Here is an 18,710-nt window from a genome sequence, read left to right on the forward strand (position 1 = left end):
AATGCACGCAGTAACACCACACCCATCAGCACTGAAAGCCATCTTTAAATTACAGATTTCAATCGCTTGCGATGCTTTGCTCTGAGCTACATTAAAATAGCCCCATTCCAAGATGGTCTCGGTGCTTGCTAGACACTAAAAGAGGACAGCTCAGTGACAGTTTATTATAGTCTGTCTTTTATTTCTCTTAGATCGTCGGCCCTTGCAGTTGGCCCCAGACAGTAGACTTGTACGTGCGTGCGTCAGAGTCTCGCGTGCCGGTACCTCGCTGCAATCAGGTCTGCTCGTAGGCCAATCATAGACTGAAGTCGGCTGGTAATGGGCGTGGCAAGCCGACACCTCCCAGAGCGAGGCTTCCCCCTCTGTGCCGGCATTCCGCCCAAGCAACCAGCGAGGAAACCTAACGTTCCGACTGCCGTGCACACCGCGCAGAGAACCAGCTGTGAGTCCCGTCACCCTCCGTCTCTTCCACCCGACGGACAGTGCAGCGTCGCCCGGAGCCCCTAACTCACCATGGCCGACAGCGAGAAACTAGACAACCAGCGCCTCAAGAATTTCAAGAACAAAGGCCGCGATTTGGAGGTACGCAGCCGTAGTCATATTGTGCGGAAGGCAGCAGACTCGCTCTGGGCCAGCGTCCCGTTCCGGCCTTGCTGCCCTTGTTTGGGACTTGAGCGAGTGGTGTGCGACCCGGAAGAGGCCTAGATAGGCCGCCCGGCCTATTGGCGGGGGAATGCTACTGGTGTTGGAAGCGGTAATGGGGAGGTGGCTCTGGCTGGATAGTGGGGAGTTCTAGAGCAACGCCACCTTAAACATACATTTGAATTCTGTGTTCTGATCGTTGGATAGTATCCTTGGACAAGGTAATGAGGAGTAGAGTCTTAGGTGAGGTGGCTTTCATAAGAGATGGGCACGTTTGGTTATGCACGGGGAACCACCGACTGGAGGGATGTTTCTGACTTAAATAAAGCTTGACATGAGTGGTTTACATCCGCATGGGGAGGTTATCCGGGTTCCTGCTTGTGTTAGTATAGGTGGGGGTGATGCCTGACACTGGATTGCATGGGTGGTACTGTCAATTCTCCCGCCCTCTGCCGGTTGTCGTTGCTGATTATGGTGGGCCCGCGTCCCCTTTCTGTATTTTACCAAGTGCGTGAGCTTGATTAGTCCCTCCGTTTGCGGCTCTGCTGCCCAGGCTCGTGAGTCCGGCTTTGTCCGGTCACGTGACTTTGCCGGGCAGATCCTCGTTCAAAAACAAACTTCACCACCATCGGTTTTTAACCTGGACCGGCGGGAGCTGGGGGAACACACATTTATATTTGTTTTAAGTAAACGAGAAAATAACAAAGAACGACGGCATGGTTGTTGGGTGTCATTATTTTGTTGCAGATCTTCGTATTTAGCAGTGCAGACTTGATATTGATAGTCCGACCCGCTTATCTAATAATGTTCCAATTAAGTTCTGCTGGCGGATAATTGACCACCAACTGACTTGCCACATACTGACGTGATGAATACAATGGCCCAAATGAGATTAATGTGGGCATTGTCTCTAAGAATACCAAATGCGTGTCTGGGCCACTTTTTTTTTCTCTAACGGCGGGGTGCCCATAGTTTGTCTGCGTCTTCACAGTCGAAGTTTGTATTTTTCCCTATGATTATAATTAGCTTAATGTTTCTCTAAAAATGCTGTATTTTGGGTCCTTGATCTAGATACAACTGCTAGTCGTAGAAGCAGCCTCTCAAAGATTTTATTAATAAATTATGTAAAGGCTGCCACTTGATCGAACCAGGTCCCTGCATTGTAAAAAGGCTTGGGTAGGGGGGGTTATAATTAGTAAGGACAGGTTTCAGTCTGGTCCACGTTGACCCAAAAGCGTTGTTGAACTTTTCAGAAGGCAGCTTTATCAGTTAATTGAAAATCTTTAACTACTCGGTTAGAGTTGACCTATACAGTGTAGAACATAGTTGGAAATTCTCCAGGGCTGAAAGTAACTAGCAATTTTACTATATACAATTAAAACTTATAGCATAACGCACAGACCGCAATTGGAATATCCTGGAGACAATGGTGCCATTTTTAATTCACCATATATTTCCTGCAGCCTATAACCATTGTTATACTATTTTAATAAGTTATGAATCTGTTGCAGATCAACCAAAATTAGTCCTTGTAGAATGTAAGTTATGAGCAGTGCCAAATACTATCGGACACTGTTGCCCGAGATACTCTCCTTGGGTTGTAAAACCGTATATGATTTAGTATTGTATGGTGTCCACCTCTAATGTAATGGAACTGTCAATTTTGTGACATAGGGATAGATACCCATCTAGTGTTATGTTCAGTCCACAAATAACATACAACCACTAAAACTAATCCGTCAAATCCTAGTAGTTTTAACAAAATAAAGAGAAGCTTACCAAAAGATGTCAAATTACACACCATGTGACGAATATAGTATGTCTATACTTTTGAGCAGTATCAGATATCCCAATGTCGGTGTCTTTGGCGCTCAGTTCTGGAATAACCTAATACTAGGATACCACAGCAATCGTGCACCGAGACAACTTTTCCTGACTGGCAACGAAAGGTGTATGGTGCTACTCAGCACGTACATGCCTCTTGTACTCAAGCAGAAATGCTAGTGCCAACTGTTGCATTGTGGGGTCTTTTCAAGCTGGACAAAGTGTATCCCAGTCAGTGGAACCAAAAAAAGAATGCAGGTCTTCTGTGGTACCGTTTTTTACACCATTGTCCCTAGGTACTCCTATCACCTGCAGGGGTACAAAACGTACTTGTCTCTTGCGCAGCCGGGACACACAGGCAGACCAAAGGGAGGTCTGTGTATTTACATAGTTAACACTATCCAAAATGTTAGAATAAAGGTTATTGAACTGGCACCAAATCTGCAGATCCTTGGCCTTTACTTCCAGAAAAGAGAGTCAATGATCATTATTAATTTTTATAACAATCTGGATGAATTGGACTTTGAGAGTATTTTGGCCCACCTCCATGAAAAACTAACTACTTTTAGAATGCAGCAAGGAGAAGGAGGCCCGGCAACAATACTATGGGCAGGCGATTTCAATCTTCACGCCTGTACCCAATTAGAAAGAAAGTGCCCTGGCATGGTGACCGAAGACGGCCTCTTACTTACCCATTTCTTGCACAACAAAATGGGAAGGCAAATGAATTATCTCCTATCCGATCTGGATCTCCAGATAGTAAACACCTTGGACTATGGGGAAAACTCACTTGCACCTACCTATTTAGGAAGAGGTTACCAAACTACGGTAGACTTTATAATTATATCAGCTTCCTTACAATTAAGAGTAAAGAACTTTGAAGTGTTACCGAATTCCCAAAGTGACCATGCAATACTAACTCTGGAAGTCTCATTAATCTATCAAAAATGTTCACCAGTAGTAATAGCCAAGGCATTGACTCAGGAAAATATCAACATAGACAAAGTAAACGGCTATACAATAAAATGGGAGAGGATAAATCCAGAGGAACTCACCAAAGAGCTAATAAGAACAGTCCATCCCCAAATCGAAATTTGTTTGGACATAGCTACAAATGACACGGAGCTTTTAACTAATTTCGCTCAAATCATGGAAAAAACTAAGGCGCTACTTACAAGAAAACAAAAACCTGGCTCATCCCGGCCTAATGGCTGGTTCAATCAAGAGTGCACTAAGGCTCACACAAAACTAAAGCTAGCCTTAAATAAAAACGAAAGGGATCCCAGCACAATAGCCACTCTTAGAAGTGAATATCAAAAAATAAGGAAAAAGAGGAAGGAGGAATTGAAGCAAGCGTTGTGGCACGAACTCCACACCAGTGCCCAGGAAAAAAACTCTACAGCCTTCTGGAGAATTATAAGAACTCCGTTTTTGGCGGATGACACTTGCCCAAGAATCGAAGCTGCCATAGACGCTGCAACTTGGGTATCACACTTCACTAGCATCTTCCAAAAACCAATCAACGACCAAGATCTGGAAGAAGAGGAAAAAACATTCCCACCATACCCGATAGATATGAATTTTGAAATTTCTGAAATTCTTGTGGCATCGAACTCTACCAAAAAAGGGAAAGCTCCAGGGCCGGATGGTGTCCCTGCAGACCTTTTTAAACACCAAACAGATCTTTGGGCACCAATCCTAACAAGGGTCTGCAGCGCTACGGCAAAAATAGGAATTCTGGAGTCTTGGACTAAGTCCATCATGGTGCCGATTTTTAAAAAAGGTAATCGTTCGGACCCAGCCTGCTATCGCCCAATTTCCCTGCTGGACTCATTGGGGAAAATAGCAGGAAGAGTGATTCTAGAAAGACTCCAGGATTGGGCGGAAGAAAGAGGTATCCTATCCGAACTTCAATTCGGATTCAGAAAAGGATTAGGTACTGTGGAACAAGCCCTAAATTTATCAATAATCCTCGGGAAATATGTGCATGCAAAGAAAGCAAAACTTTATATGACCTATGTAGATCTGTCCGCGGCTTTCGACTGCGTCTCCCACACAAAATTGTGGTCCCTCCTAGCACAGATGGGGGTAGACCCACCACTCCTGAACTTTTTAAGGGAACTATATTCGAATCCATCCGCAAGAGTTCGCTACGGGATAAAGGGAGAACTGACGGCGTCCTTCACAGTAGAGCGAGGAGTCAGACAGGGATGTGTCCTGGCGCCCTTTCTTTTCTCCCTCTATACCAACAACTTGGAGGTCGAGCTATTAAAGGGTGCCCGTGACCTCCCACTGGCCAAACATCGCCCGATCCCCGCCCTGCTGTATGCGGACGACGCCGTCCTTCTCGCACAAACTCCCCGTGAACTCCAAAGGTCCCTTAACAGATATTCCCAGTTTATGAGAACTCTTGACCTCCATATAAATGTGAAAAAGACTTTTGTAATGAAGGCTGGGGTCGGGAATAAACATCAAAAATCCATCTACCTCGAAAGTCAAAAAATTGACCCAACAAATGAATACTGTTATTTGGGGGTCATGATAGACAATAAACTCTCCTGGAAACCAGCAGTAGAAGCCAGAAAACATTGCTTCAAAAGAGCACTAGCCGCATTGGTGTCGTTTTCTCAAAAATTAGGAAAACGTCCACCCAGGGAACTGTTAACCATATATAAAGCCAAGTGCCAATCTACAGCTTTATATGGAGCAGGACTATGGGGATACACGGACGTTACCTCTCTGCAAATCGCAGAAAATAAGTTTTTTAGATTCATCCTATCTGCACCCAAAACTTCCTCCGTTTACGCCTGCCACCTAGAATTAGGGGCACCATATATTGAAGATCTTGCCAAAATCCAACCACTTCTACTTTGGCGACGTATTTGGGCGTCAGATAAAAACGACCTCACAAAAACAATATTGGCGGATGCAATGTCTCTGGACTACGTTTTTAAAATTAAATGGCTGGCCTATATTCGGACCTTTCTCTGCGACCTTGGAATGGAAAAATATTATCTTAATCCCGAAAAAATTGGAGAACTCGCAAACGAAAACCTAAAAAAGCGAGCGTTGGATCACCTGTCCAAATTGAGACTCCAGGTAGAAGCTGGGAAACAGTCGGTGCAGCATGCCATGCTGGTCCAATCTACTCTCTCAATGCAGCCCTATTTAAACCTTGATATTGGTACCTTCGAACGATTTCTCCTGATAAGATTCAGACTGAACACATTTCATAGACTGGTGGTCTTCCCAACACCAAATGTTTGGGATTTAAACTCACCTCCATGTCCATGTGATGGGATATCAGGTCAATCCACTACTCATACAGTTCTGTTCTGTAAATTTTATCAGGAACACCGCAAACTCTGGCTACTGACCCTTTTAAAATCTTGGGGTCTCAGACAATGTAGAACAGCCATGTTGAGCTTGCAGCTTTTGGACACTGAAGCCACATGTTACCACGTCCTCAATTTTTTGAAATGTATATACAGACATCGGAAAAACCTTTAAACCTTTAAATTATAATAGTACTGTATATACTGTCGAAGTTCCTCTTCGCTGCTTTTAAGTATTTTGCTGAATCAGATCTCATTGAAGATCTTTTTAATTGTAATGCTTTTATGGATCGTAATAATCCGAATAAAGTTTATATTTGATTTGATTTACTCCTGAGACACTCCTGGGCTGGAGTGCTCTACAAACTTTATTATATTCTGCATTCAATACAATACATTACATTTACAATTTACAATAAGCTAGTGCCATGTGGTGCACAAGGCTGCATGTCTTAAAACGATTAGAAGTTTGAGTTGTTTGTACTATGTGGACTTTGTTGCTGTCAGCAAGATGATACATGTTCAATCCCAGTACTATTCTAGGTTGCTATTGAGCAAAGGCATGTTTCAGATTTACAATTCATTGTACTTTGCAGTAGGTTTGAATATTGTGAAAAATGAAGTCTTATGCTTGTTCTTGGAACAGGATCAGTAGACCCGTGGGTGAACTATTGTCACATGCTGATGACTGAGGTTAGTAATCTTACTGTATTTTTTTATGGGGGGAGGTCAGCACACCATATGAAGTAGTCAGCCTCACGATTAGGGCTAAAGGAGGCTGGTGTAGCGATACGAAAGTTGAAAATCCCAGGCAAGCTGTTTGGGTCCTGTGTTTGCTTTCACCGGACTAGGTGGTCTTGCAGCTAGAAATAGCACCGACAAGCTGGTATCTTTAAGTATGATTATGTTTGTGGCAGAAGTAATGTAAGTACACATGGGATTTTGGTCTGTCAAGTAACACTTCATGCTTGACTGTGTTATGAGCTACAAGCGGATATGAGCCCAGGCTAGTGTTTTCAGGCATGGTATTGTTTCTGTTTTTGTATGAAGTTGGTTGGAGATGCCTTTCTCGAGGCATGACATACATTGTTTGACATTTAATTTGCAGTGGATTGGGCTTGAGGGCATCTCCAAAAGATCCTTGATTAGGGGCTATGTTCAGATTGTTTGGCAGTGAGCTCCACCCCCCGTTTCCCTCGCTTCCTGTGTTGGGAAGACCTTGTCTTCATATGAAGCGTCCAGCAGCAATTGTATAATTCTTGCCACGTTTGAGTGGGTTTGAAGGTAGCCTCCATGTATGTACACTGTGGAGTTTAACCCTGTATTGTCTGCACTGTCACTTGTTGTTTAAGTTAATTGCTCCATTTCTTTTTAGAGGATCAGGGATCCAGTGGAAGGTTAATAAAATGCTTGACTGCTTGTACTTCTGCTGGAACCCTCACCAGGTGGTGGTTGTCTTGTAGAAGTACCTTGACCCTGGATGTGCGACCAGTAGGTCTTCCAGAAGGTCCTTATTGTCTGGTCTTTGGCGCATGTGGTTGCTGTCACTTCTGTAGGTGACAAGTCTTGTGAAAAGCTTGGCCTTTGAACAGTGTGGCTCTCGCCTGTAGGGCCTAGTCGAAGTAGTGTTAGCGTTTGGTCCAGATTAATCTGCAGATGACTTAACGATTGAAGTGGAAAACGAAAAATATTTTCAACGTTTATTTTGATTGGAGTTATAAGAGAAATGTATTCAATTGTCATCTTTGCTAGTGTTTCTGACTATAGACTAGTAGGAATAAATACGTACACTTTGGGCCACATTTCAATTTGTAATTTATAGAAATGCTCATATGTCGTTGTTCCCTTATAATTTTCATTGCTTCTTAATATTCTTGAAACATTCTTAATAATAATCCGTGTGCTGGGCTAGTTTAATTTCCTCAGCAGTCTGTCGCTACACACTTGGTTCAATACGATTTGCCACTTTTTAAGTATAGAATTCATACTTTGTTACGAGACACCGATACAAAAACAGAACATGCAGATACAATTGCTTTCCGTTCTTCAAATAGGCGCTGGTACAAATTAAGCACAGCACATAACATTACAATAATAAAACTGTAACAAGAAACCCTGCCCGCATTCCGATAGGAAAGTCCTGCACACCCACTGCACTTCTGTGTATCCATCTTCCGGTATCTATCTACTTCCTGCATTGCTTTTCTTTGACACAACCGTTCATATGTAGTCCCACTCACCCCACCCCCGTGCAGCCTGTAACAAGCATGTTTGCACGACGACCACGTAAGTGAGACCAGCCCTCTGATTACACTTTCCAGCTACTCTCCTTATCTGCCTGTGAATATTAAAGGGTAATGTAGTTGGGCGCTGAAACTTTTCAAACACTCGCCCCAGGCACAGATCTGTGTTTAATCCATCATCGTTCTTTAGCTCACTTCGCCACCCCAGTTCAGACACCGCTATATGCAAATTAGTCTTGACCCTGTGCCTCATGGGAACAGTCCAGCCTTAACTGTCAAGCCATGTCTCCCCTGGACATGTAACAAGCACGGTATTGGTGAGGCCCCATATTTTAAGCTATTAACCCAGTGTCCGTTCCCTGCTAGACTTTTTATGTTCTGTATCTCTAATGCAGCCTAAACTCACAAGTAGGCTTAGGACGTTAAAGATGAAGAATTAAATAAACCCCCTCCTAAGATTTCCACCTTCTCATGTTTTACTTTTGTTGTAGGTGACCGCACCTTGATAACACGTGATATTGCATGTGTTGTACACATTATTTTTTTGGAATTAATGATCTGTAAGAAAAATCGAAATACCTACCACGTGCTATTTTTTATTTATTTTTTGCATGGTAATAAACACCTAGAACCCTTCAGCGCTACTGTATTAGTATTTAACATTGATAGGGTTTACATTATTTGCTGTTCTTAATTGGCACAGTTTTACCCTCTCCTGATGTGTCTTGTGACCTGACTATCCTGTTAGTCTTTACACAGCTATTCATGTGAATGTTAAGCAGCGCTAAAAGCTGCTCTAGTATTTCCTTCCTGTGTATATCTCAAGTGTGTGTGATCCAAAAACCTCCTGCGTGCAGTCGTCTAGATGTGTTTTTAAAGCTCGAGTATTTCAGTGTATAAAGTGTAATGGAATTGATGTCGACCTTCATTCTTGCCCACTCATTAGGTCTCACCTGCTTACCGCGCAAGCACAGTCGCTAAGAGGCGTATTGTTACTGCAAAGGGCTTAGACCAACCATTTGCTTAACATTGGTTACCTTTTTGTCACTCTTAGCTGCCTCCTAATTGGCCAGCGCATGCCTGCTTCACTTCCTCCTCTTTTGTTTGGTGCTTTGACCAAATAACTATTGACTACTGTCTTGAGGCTCAACGCTGTTTAAAGACAGTACCCAAAACATAATCAACTTTGCGCACCGCAGCAGCCATGTTGCAGTATGGATTTGAATTGCTGTATATTGCAAACACAAATATTAGCAACCAGGAAAAAAAAACTACAACTAATATCTATTTTAAAGCGTGTCAACCTTTTTTTACTGCACACAAATACTTATTGTAGTTATGAATGTCGCACACAATTGCTCCTGTTGCTGCTCCATTTTCCGTGTTGCTTCATCCTTCCCCTCACTCTCCTGTTGCCTATTGTCACCCACCAACCATAACGGAAAAAGTGCTATGATGCAGCCATCATTGCTAGTCACAAAACTCATTTTAACTGTTCTGTTCCCTAGTGTTTTTTCATGCCTACCCCCACCTGCCAAAAGATTCATTCTGACTGAAAGCTGTTGCCTTTATTTCCTTAGCGCCAGGAGACCTAATGGTGTATGTGCGCTTTATAAATTCCCTATAACATAACCAGAAGAAAAAGAATTACAATAGCACTTTTTGTCTTGTCTGTTTTCCTTGTGTTGCAAGCACTCTCATGAGCTTCTATTCTACCATATCGCCCTTCCCCGCACTCAGTATTTCACTATACCTCTATCTTTTTTGAAATTGTTTATCTACTGACCCATTCCATATTGGTAAAGAAAAACACTTGCAAAACCCTGCAGCAGCTTCATTACCCCCTCCCGCGCTCCTAATGCCCATGATATACTGCATCGCCAAAGTGCTTGGGCAAAGCCAATAGGTCCAAGTCAAGACCCATGGTCTTAGCCATTGCTAATTTTATCTATTTGTCCTCTTTAGAAAATGTAATTAGTTGGTTAGTTGGAGGGGTATATATTAGCAGGGTTGCACTTCTGGCTTCACCCATGTACACCTCCTGTACAATTAGACTGTACGGGGAATAAGTAACTTCTTTTTATACCTCTTCCTTTGCACGGAAAAGTAAAGGTCATGAGGGATTTTTTTTATCTGCGTTAAATGGCTCCAGGTATTATAAATTAACGTTTGTCCTGCTTTACTCCCCCCCCCCCCCCCTTCTAAGTGTCCCTTGCTCAAATTTAAATTTGGGAATCTGATGGTTGATTTGCTATGCTGTACTATCCAATTTCACATTATTTCTAAATATATATTGCACCCTCACTGTTCGTGACTGTGGTGCTCTGTAGGACTGTGGCTGTTGTCCAACCTGGTTGGATGTCTTCATCGGCTTCCAAACACATTGACTTTGTCGTCGTTCCCTTTTACCATGTGCTCTTCATTCAAACTGGCAGCAGATTTTGTTTCATACTGTTATGCCATGGTATCCGTACAACTCCATCTTTTCAATGTTCAAGTCTGAACTGCTTTCACTCCCTAGACCAGTGCTTTCCATATTAGTCTATTAGCGCTTGGCAGCTTGATAGGAGAGTCATCGTTGAGTCCTCGGAGGTGTAAACTATACCTTCTAGCGTTTGATTTTAGTCTAGTGATGTGTTTCGGGCAAATTGAAGTGTTCATTTTTGCAAAAGAACTATTCCACATTTACAGTAATTTTCAGTTGAATATTTTTTCAATGTGTTTAGGAGTCTGCATGTTTACTGCGAGTTTTAATAAGTCTCACTGCCTTTCTGGCCATCCATTGCCTTTCTGAATCTATTGTAATTGCAATCTTTTAGATGTTTAGAATCGGCTTTCACTGACTGAAGACTTCTAAATTGTGCAGCTTTTGTTTATTCCTAGATCCTTGTAAGGTGGGATCTGTACCTGAACTTTCATTAGCATATGCATAGTCTCAAACTTTTGATTTGCTTTTTTCATTTTGACAGTTTTCTGCTGTTCATTCGAACGCCTCCCTTTAGCCCCTTCACTGCAAGGCCCCCTGTGCTAAGCCTTTTTAGGTCTCGCGTACCGATGCAACGCCATGCGCTGCTTGCGTAAACAAGACTTATTGTTGCCGGGTAGCTTAGCCAAGTGGGACAGGAGTGGTGCATATGCGTTGAAACACATTGGAGCCATGCGCTGTGAACGCGCACTTTTGGAGACGTGATCGTGTACGGTGGCGTTATCAGCGTCTGTTCTCGCGCTCCCCCACGCTTTCGCTTATACCGACGTGAAAGCTCACGGCTTGCTTCATTCAGCCGGGGCCCTCAGTGTGTGATCCGGTAGGTGCTGGGTGGGTCCATGGGTTGATTCGAAAGGCTGCTCACCACTTCACCAGACCGCGAACTCGCCCTGCCGCGTCCTATGCTCTAATCCGGATCCCGACCGCAGCCTCACTTCACGCCGCTGCCCCCTTCCTGGCCACACACCGTGCAAGGTGACTACGATCACCGCCGCTCTTCTCTCGCGGGCCGTGAGTTCACCCAACGCTGCTGCCGGTTCCGCACGCTCCGCAATACCGGGCCAGGAGACTCGTACTGGGTGGCGCGCTCCTACCCCCACCGCAGCTTGTTTAATAATGTTTCTATCTTCTGAGCATGGCCGGTCGCTGTGCTTCACAGCAGTTTATTCTTCGCTAATGTGTGAACTTTCAAAGATTCAGGGTGGGCCGTTCTAGCCATTAAACCCACGTCTTGGAGCCCTGCGCTGCAGGGGCCCGCGTAACCTCCCATCCCCGTTGACTTCAAGCTGTGGAAATCGAAGTATGGAGATAAGGAGAGAAAGGTCGTGCACATTTGAGGGCGCATGCTGATGTGACGTGGGGGTTGGCGAAAGAAAGAAGGTCCGGTTAGTGTGAGAGGCAGGACATACCGATGAGACAGGGAGGTAGCGTGGATTCACGGGGTGGCGGTCGGGGGCAGGTCCGGCCTGGCTCCTCTAACCTCTGCTGCCCCTTATCCCTGCATTACCCAAGCCCAGCCTCGCCTCTTCCGCCAGCTTCACGGCCGGTTGCAGTGCTTCACAACACTTTATTCTTTGATAATGTTTTTACTTAGAGGAGTAGAGCAAAAATCTTTTCAATCTCCTAGTACTTGGGCCGGCTCCTCAGGCGTCGCTCCAAGCCCCAGATGCACGAAAAACCTCTTGTGTGCCTGCGCAAGTAGCCGCTCTTCCTCACACGTGTCAGGTTACTGCTGCTGCACTTTAACTCCAGGGAGCACGTTGGATGTATGCTTTCCATTCCTCGCTTCCCCCCTGCTACCCCACTGCCGGGGTCTTTAATGGTGCAAAAGTGTATGTTCCCGACCGAGGCTTACCGAGGGCACCTTGGCCGCACCACTGCAGCGGTTCGTATTCTTCTAAAGCGTTTGCCTCAAGGTAAATTGCAAATGTGAAGCACTCTTCAAAAATTCACCACTCAGCACGCTGTTTATTTGCAGTCTGCACCCATTATTGTGTGCCTCTGTGCTTGTGCAGATTAACAAAGCAGTGCTTTTGTTAGCTACATTCCGATTTTGAAACGCAACAGGCACTTCATTTTCAGGCCACATTTACAGGTGCTTTTTATAGTACATGTTTTGTGTTTAGCGCACTATTCATTTATTTATAGCCTGTAAGATTTATTGCTCAATGTTTCTCATTTTTGTACTAGAATGAGGGGGGAATGACTCATTTGCTGATACTTCAACCCCGATGCGGAGTGGCAGGGCTGTTTCAACTGTCTCCCTACTGCTGCTCATTCCTCCTCATCTGTGCTTTTATGTCTCTCGCCAGTGTGCATTTTTTGCTCCGCATACTTTCCCCACTTAACGGACCTGGCATACTGTCCTGCTCCTCTGTACTCTTTATGCTGTGCCACACTTTTCACGCACAAGTTATTTTCTCACATGACCACTTGCCGAGCGGTGCCTCTTTACTTTGTTAGGTTGCTTCTTTCCATAAATGAGCTCCCTACCGAAATTCATTGCTGCCTCTGCCACTCCACCCTCCTTCAGTAGGCCATTAAACTTCACATGTAATGTTACCAGGGCAGTGTCATAAACCCAGCACACTAGCAGATCAACACTTTGTATTTAGATTACTGTGCACTTAGTATGTCTGATGCCCGATGGAACTACCTGGTTTAGCTATAGGGGAGATGGGCTGTGGATTCTCTCCTTGGTTGTCGCCTACCCAGAAGGTCTTTAGACAGACTTCTTTTCGTCTCTCCCTATTGTCTCTTTTTATCCTCACTTTCTCACCCCCACCCCCACTACTTTTCTCTCTCCTCTCCTAATGTATTGCTGATTACTTTATGTAATGTTTAATTGTTCTTTTTCTATTACATTGTTCCACTTTCTTCCGTCTCTCCTGTCCTCTCCCCCCTCATCCTCCCTCTATTTTATGTCTCTCCTTCTCTCCCCTCTCAATGTACGGAGACTTAACTATTTTGTCTGACGCCAGATGGAGCTACCGGGTTTAGCTATAGAGGAGATGGGCCTTGGATTCCCTCCATGGTCGTCACCTACCCAGTAGGTCTTTAGACAGACTTCTTTTCGTCTCTCCTGATTGTCTCTTCCCTTATCCTCACTTCCTCACCTCCAATGGCCCCTCCACTGCTTCTCTCTGTCCTTTGTCTCCCCTACTAATTGGATTGCTTATTTTTTTTTTTTTTTTTGATGTACTGTGTAATTTGTCGAATTTGTTCTGTTACATTGTTGATTCTCATGTAAAGTGCTCTGATACCTTCGGGTCTAGCCCGAGCTATATAAAACTCTTTAAATAAATCAATCTCTTTCAAGAACCGTAGAGTTTGCATTTTTATACATTTGAAATGATGCTGAAGATTTATTCATTAAATCTGCATTCGCCACCTAAATTATGTTTAAAGAGTAATTTCTTTTCCGAGTCATGGGCAGGGGATGGTTTAACCCTTCCGCTGCAGTGCTAAGGGGGGGCGCTCGGCGCTCCGACGACCTGTTACGCCCCTCAAGCTGTGCTTGTGACGGAACGGTTTCGCCACGGCCCGCCCGCTCAATAGAACGCGCCGCGCAGGTGTGAAATCGGCGGCGAGCGGGCCTTGACGGAACGGTTCCATCACCAGCACAGCCCACCCGAGGGGCGTAATGGAGCGGTTCTGTCAACTGCGTGGGAGGGGTTAAAGTGCTGCATCCAAATTGTATTATCACCTGAAACACTTAATTTAAGTAAACTGTCTGACAGGATCTCTGTTTCTTTCTTTCTTTCTTTATTTATTGGAAATGTTGTGGCGGTTTCGTTCTGGTAACTTTGTATCCAATAACTTACTAATGCAATAGGTCTCGCATTTGTGAGTTTAACCTATTGGCATTGTAATTGACAATGTCTTTTTATTTACGTTTTAAAAACCAACACATAATTAAAAGGCAGTGCCATTTACAATGCCAATGGCTCAAACTCTAACACCTGCAAGACCTATTGCATTGCAAATGTTTGTTTTTGACTATTTGCGGTAGTTATCCACATAAGGTAACCATGCCAAATTTGCATCCTTTTCTTCTAACATCATGGAGATTTTAAAGGTACCTAGGGTGTGTTGATTCCCCTGGAGGGGACCCAGAAATTAGCCCAAATACAGCTTCATGTTGTTTTTTTGGGGAAAAAAACGGAAAAAGAGCTGCAGATGGTATCAACCAGTTGAAATTAAGATAAAGTTGAAAATGAGTTGGGGGGGGGGGGGGGGGACCCACAATTTGTGCCAATGTTTTCACCTGTAACTTCCAAGTAAGAATGATTTTTTTAAAGCAATATACTGTTAGATCTGTTGGACCTTTCTGCTTGTGGGGCTATATAGGACTTGGAGGTTCACCAAGAACAAGTGGAACTTAGAGCCAATAACTGAGCTGCGTCATGCAATGGTTTTTCATTGTGTACCGGGTATATAGCTGTTCATTTGGCAAAATGTAAAGAATGAAAAATAGGTGTCAAGGACACCTATGTATTACCGAAATAGGAACAAACTAGAGTTTAGAAGCAGTAGCTATTTGCACATCTCTGAAATTGTCGTTACCCAAACTAGCATATGAATTATAGGCCATTTTTTAAAGTACTACTTTTTTACACGTTATCACATTTGGAAGGCAGAAATGCATAGAAAGTCAATAGGTAATAACTGTTGCTCTACAATTCCGTGTTCCCCTAAGTCTCCTGATTTTAAAAAATGGTACCTCATTTGTGTGTGTGTAGGCCTAGTGCCCCGCAACTTTTAAAGTGCCTAGGTGTTGGTTTTGACCCCTAGCTCTGCCTGCACCTAGGGAAACCTCTGGGTAGCCCGAAATTGTATGTTGTATAGGAAAGTAGGATCTGCTTTTATGGTCACACCCGCTTTTTGCTGGTGTCATTCTGTTTTCTGACTGGGATCCTGCTAATCTGGACCCTAGTCTCTGTGCTTCTTCCCTAAATTGATTTACAACAAGCATTTACAATGCAATGGTTTCGCCTTTGGAAAAGTTTGAGCTATTGGCATTGTAAATGACAAAGTTTGTATTTATGTGTTGGTTTAAGAAATAGAGAAGTAAATGGCATTGTTATTTACATTGCCATTTGCTTAATTTCTCTCAAATGTGAGACTTATTGTATCCTACGGACGAGTTTAGCAGACAGCAATTACTACCACACACACACCTAGAGCCACACACACACACAATGCGGCCACACATACACAGACACCCAGAGAAACACACACACACATACACACCCAGAGTCCCCCCCACACACACACACCTAGAGCCACATACACACACCCAGAGCCACACACAGACACACATCCAGAGCCACACAAACACACACCCCGAGAGCCATACACACACTCAAAGTCACACATAGACCCAGAGCTACACACACCTAGAGATACACAAACACACACACCCAGAGCCACACAGACATCTAGAGCCACACATACACTTAGAGCCACATACACACACTCAGAGCTAGCCACACATACACACCCATAGCCAGCCACACACACACACACTAAGACTCACACACTCACCCAGAGCCACACACACACATACACTCAGAGCCACACACACACACCCAGAGCCACACACATATACACACCGAGAGCCACACACACACACACACACCCAGAGCCACACACACACATACACCCAGAGCCATACAAACACACATACTCAGAGCTACACACTTACACCTAGAGCCGCACGCACACTCAGAGCCACACACACTCAGAGCCACACACACACACACCTAGAGACACACACACACCCAGAGACAGCCACACACATACTAAGACCCACACATACCCCCAGAGCTATACACACACACACCCATAGCCACACACACACACCAGAGCCACACACACCCATAGCCACAGACACACACTAGAGCCACACACACACACTCACTCAGAGCCACACAGACACACACATCTAGAGCCACAAAAACACACACACACATACCTAGAGCCACACATACAACCTGAGTCACACACACATACCCAGAGCCACTCATACACATACCCCGAGCCAGCCACAAACACACACCTAGAGCCATACACACCCAGAGCTACACATACACTCAGAGCCACACACACACCAGAGCCACACACACACATACACACCCAGAGCCACACACATACACACACCCACTGCTTCACACACATACACACCCAGAGCCACACTTACACCTAGAGCAACGCAAACACACATACCCAGAGCCACACACACACTCAGAGCCACACACACACCCAGAGCTACACACACACACACACACACACCCATAGCCACACACACCAGAGCCACACACACCCATAGCCACACACACACACACATGAGACTCAAGCGAGGGGAGAGCTTCTGGTATGTGTTCGCCGGGAGCCCTTCCTCGTGCCCTCAGTATGCAGCCAACCAGAAGAACTACTGGAAGCAGATCGCGTGCGCTTTGAAGAAACAGAAGAACCTGTGTCAAGACCCCAAGGCGGTCTTAAAGTCAAAGGAGTGCAAAAAGGGGCCCAAGGAGGCGCTCCTCAGCTTCTCCAGCTCCAGCCTTATAGAAGCTGCCTCTGGGAAGGAGAAAGTAATTCACCCCGGTAAAAAGCCCTCCCGCCCTTCTAACGCGACTGCTGAGGTGAAGCAGGACGCTGAGACGAGCAGCAAAGAATGCGTGGAAGACGAGAGCGTCGACCAGAAAAAGGTCGCGGAGGAGTACTGCGGGGAGTCGTGGGGCTCGCTCTGCGCATTCTTCTTCTCCATGGTGCAGGATAAAAAGTGCTGAAGAAGTACTAACTTTTCCATAGGCGCCTGTTGGCCCCTGTGTGACGTTTGTGATACTTTCTGCTGCTTGGGTCTCGTTTTTTTTAGACAACTGAATGATGCATTCTGGGACTTGTAATTTCACTTTTAATATCGCATTTATAGACTCAAAATATCCAGCGAGCAAATAATGTAGACTTAAAATCAGGGCAGACATACGATGCCACGTGTGCTATAGGGCGATGTAACAGCTATACTTCTTCACTGGGGAAGTATACTGTGGTTTACTAGCAACTGTGTATTTACTACACAGTACCGTGTGCTATGCGCAGGGTGCTCGATGTAAATACTGTAATTATAAAAACAGAGCTGTGTATTTAAACATCTTTAACAGTCTTGTAAAAAACGTGTTTCTTTTCTATGTTGATATACCGTAAATTTTATTCTGTACATATTTTTTATCTGTGAACACTGGTGCAAAGTGCACAGCCAAATACTTGCTTAGTGTTCTTTGAGCGATTTTTAAAACGGAACAAATTTAATACCTTCAGTGCTATGCACTTGTGTAGTGTCTATGATTTTAATTGGTCAATTAGAATAAACGCTTTTGAGACTCTTTGAAATAAATGCATCGGTGCATTCGTCTTTGGGCGTGGGGTATATGTGGAATGTGTAAATGCTAAATTACAAATGGTTGCGTGGACAAGCGTCACTGGGAGCTCAGTGCTGCATTTTTTAACGAGACCCTGCACGTTGAGATCCGAGCTACCGCGGGCACTTTAGTTTCATTTGAAGACCAATTAGGGAGAGAGTTGCAGCATTCTCACTGCATGTAGTACACCACGGTTCAAATGAATGACCTCTGCTTCTCATGCTCACAGGCAGCTCAGCTGAAAGACGGTCTGGTTGACCAATGCCATTTAAAAGCGTACCCGTACTTAAGAGCATTTCTCGCAGAAAAAAACAACAAATTAAATGTAGTGTTCCTAAATGGTAATTACATTCGCCTCGAGGGTAGGGGCAACATAAAAGCCACTCACACTTAACATTGTATTCGCTTTATTAACATGAGAATCACTTATAAAGTCCCTGTCTCCGGGCGTTCAGCGCGCACTTCTCTCCCACACAGGGTCAAATTGCAGCTTCCGAGTTCCTCACAGCCCTCTGTAGGCAGCCAGGGCTCCATGTTTTAGCCCATTTATTGGGGCGGCCACTTCCTTCATAAACCGCACGTTATGCCGTCATGCACCAGCACATATCCTTTTACCACCTCCTTAGTTCTGGTTACAGGGAGCACCCCACTGGCAGGGACCCACTCACACTGGGACATCAACAATTAGCGCCACAGACTGCCTGATGTGGGCGTGGCGAAAACAGACAACAGCAACAAGACACAGAAATACGTGAAACAA

At 44.6% G+C, this 18,710-nt stretch overlaps 1 protein-coding gene across 1 annotated transcript in view; it reads left to right on the plus strand.

The window, feature by feature from the left end:
- The first annotated feature begins 299 nt into the window (after window positions 1-299).
- Window positions 300-18,710, plus strand: part of LOC147683961 (importin subunit alpha-3) — a 94,743-nt gene continuing 76,332 nt past the window's right edge. Inside the window, exon 1 of the mRNA XM_086942583.1 lies at window positions 300-582. Within this exon, the coding sequence (XP_086798709.1) occupies window positions 514-582 (69 nt within the window). The 5' untranslated portion in view covers window positions 300-513. The remainder of the gene's footprint in view (window positions 583-18,710) is intronic.

Source organism: Lissotriton vulgaris, chromosome 11, assembly GCF_964263255.1.
Source record: "Lissotriton vulgaris chromosome 11, aLisVul1.2, whole genome shotgun sequence".
In the NCBI taxonomy this organism is placed as follows: domain Eukaryota; kingdom Metazoa; phylum Chordata; class Amphibia; order Caudata; family Salamandridae; genus Lissotriton; species Lissotriton vulgaris.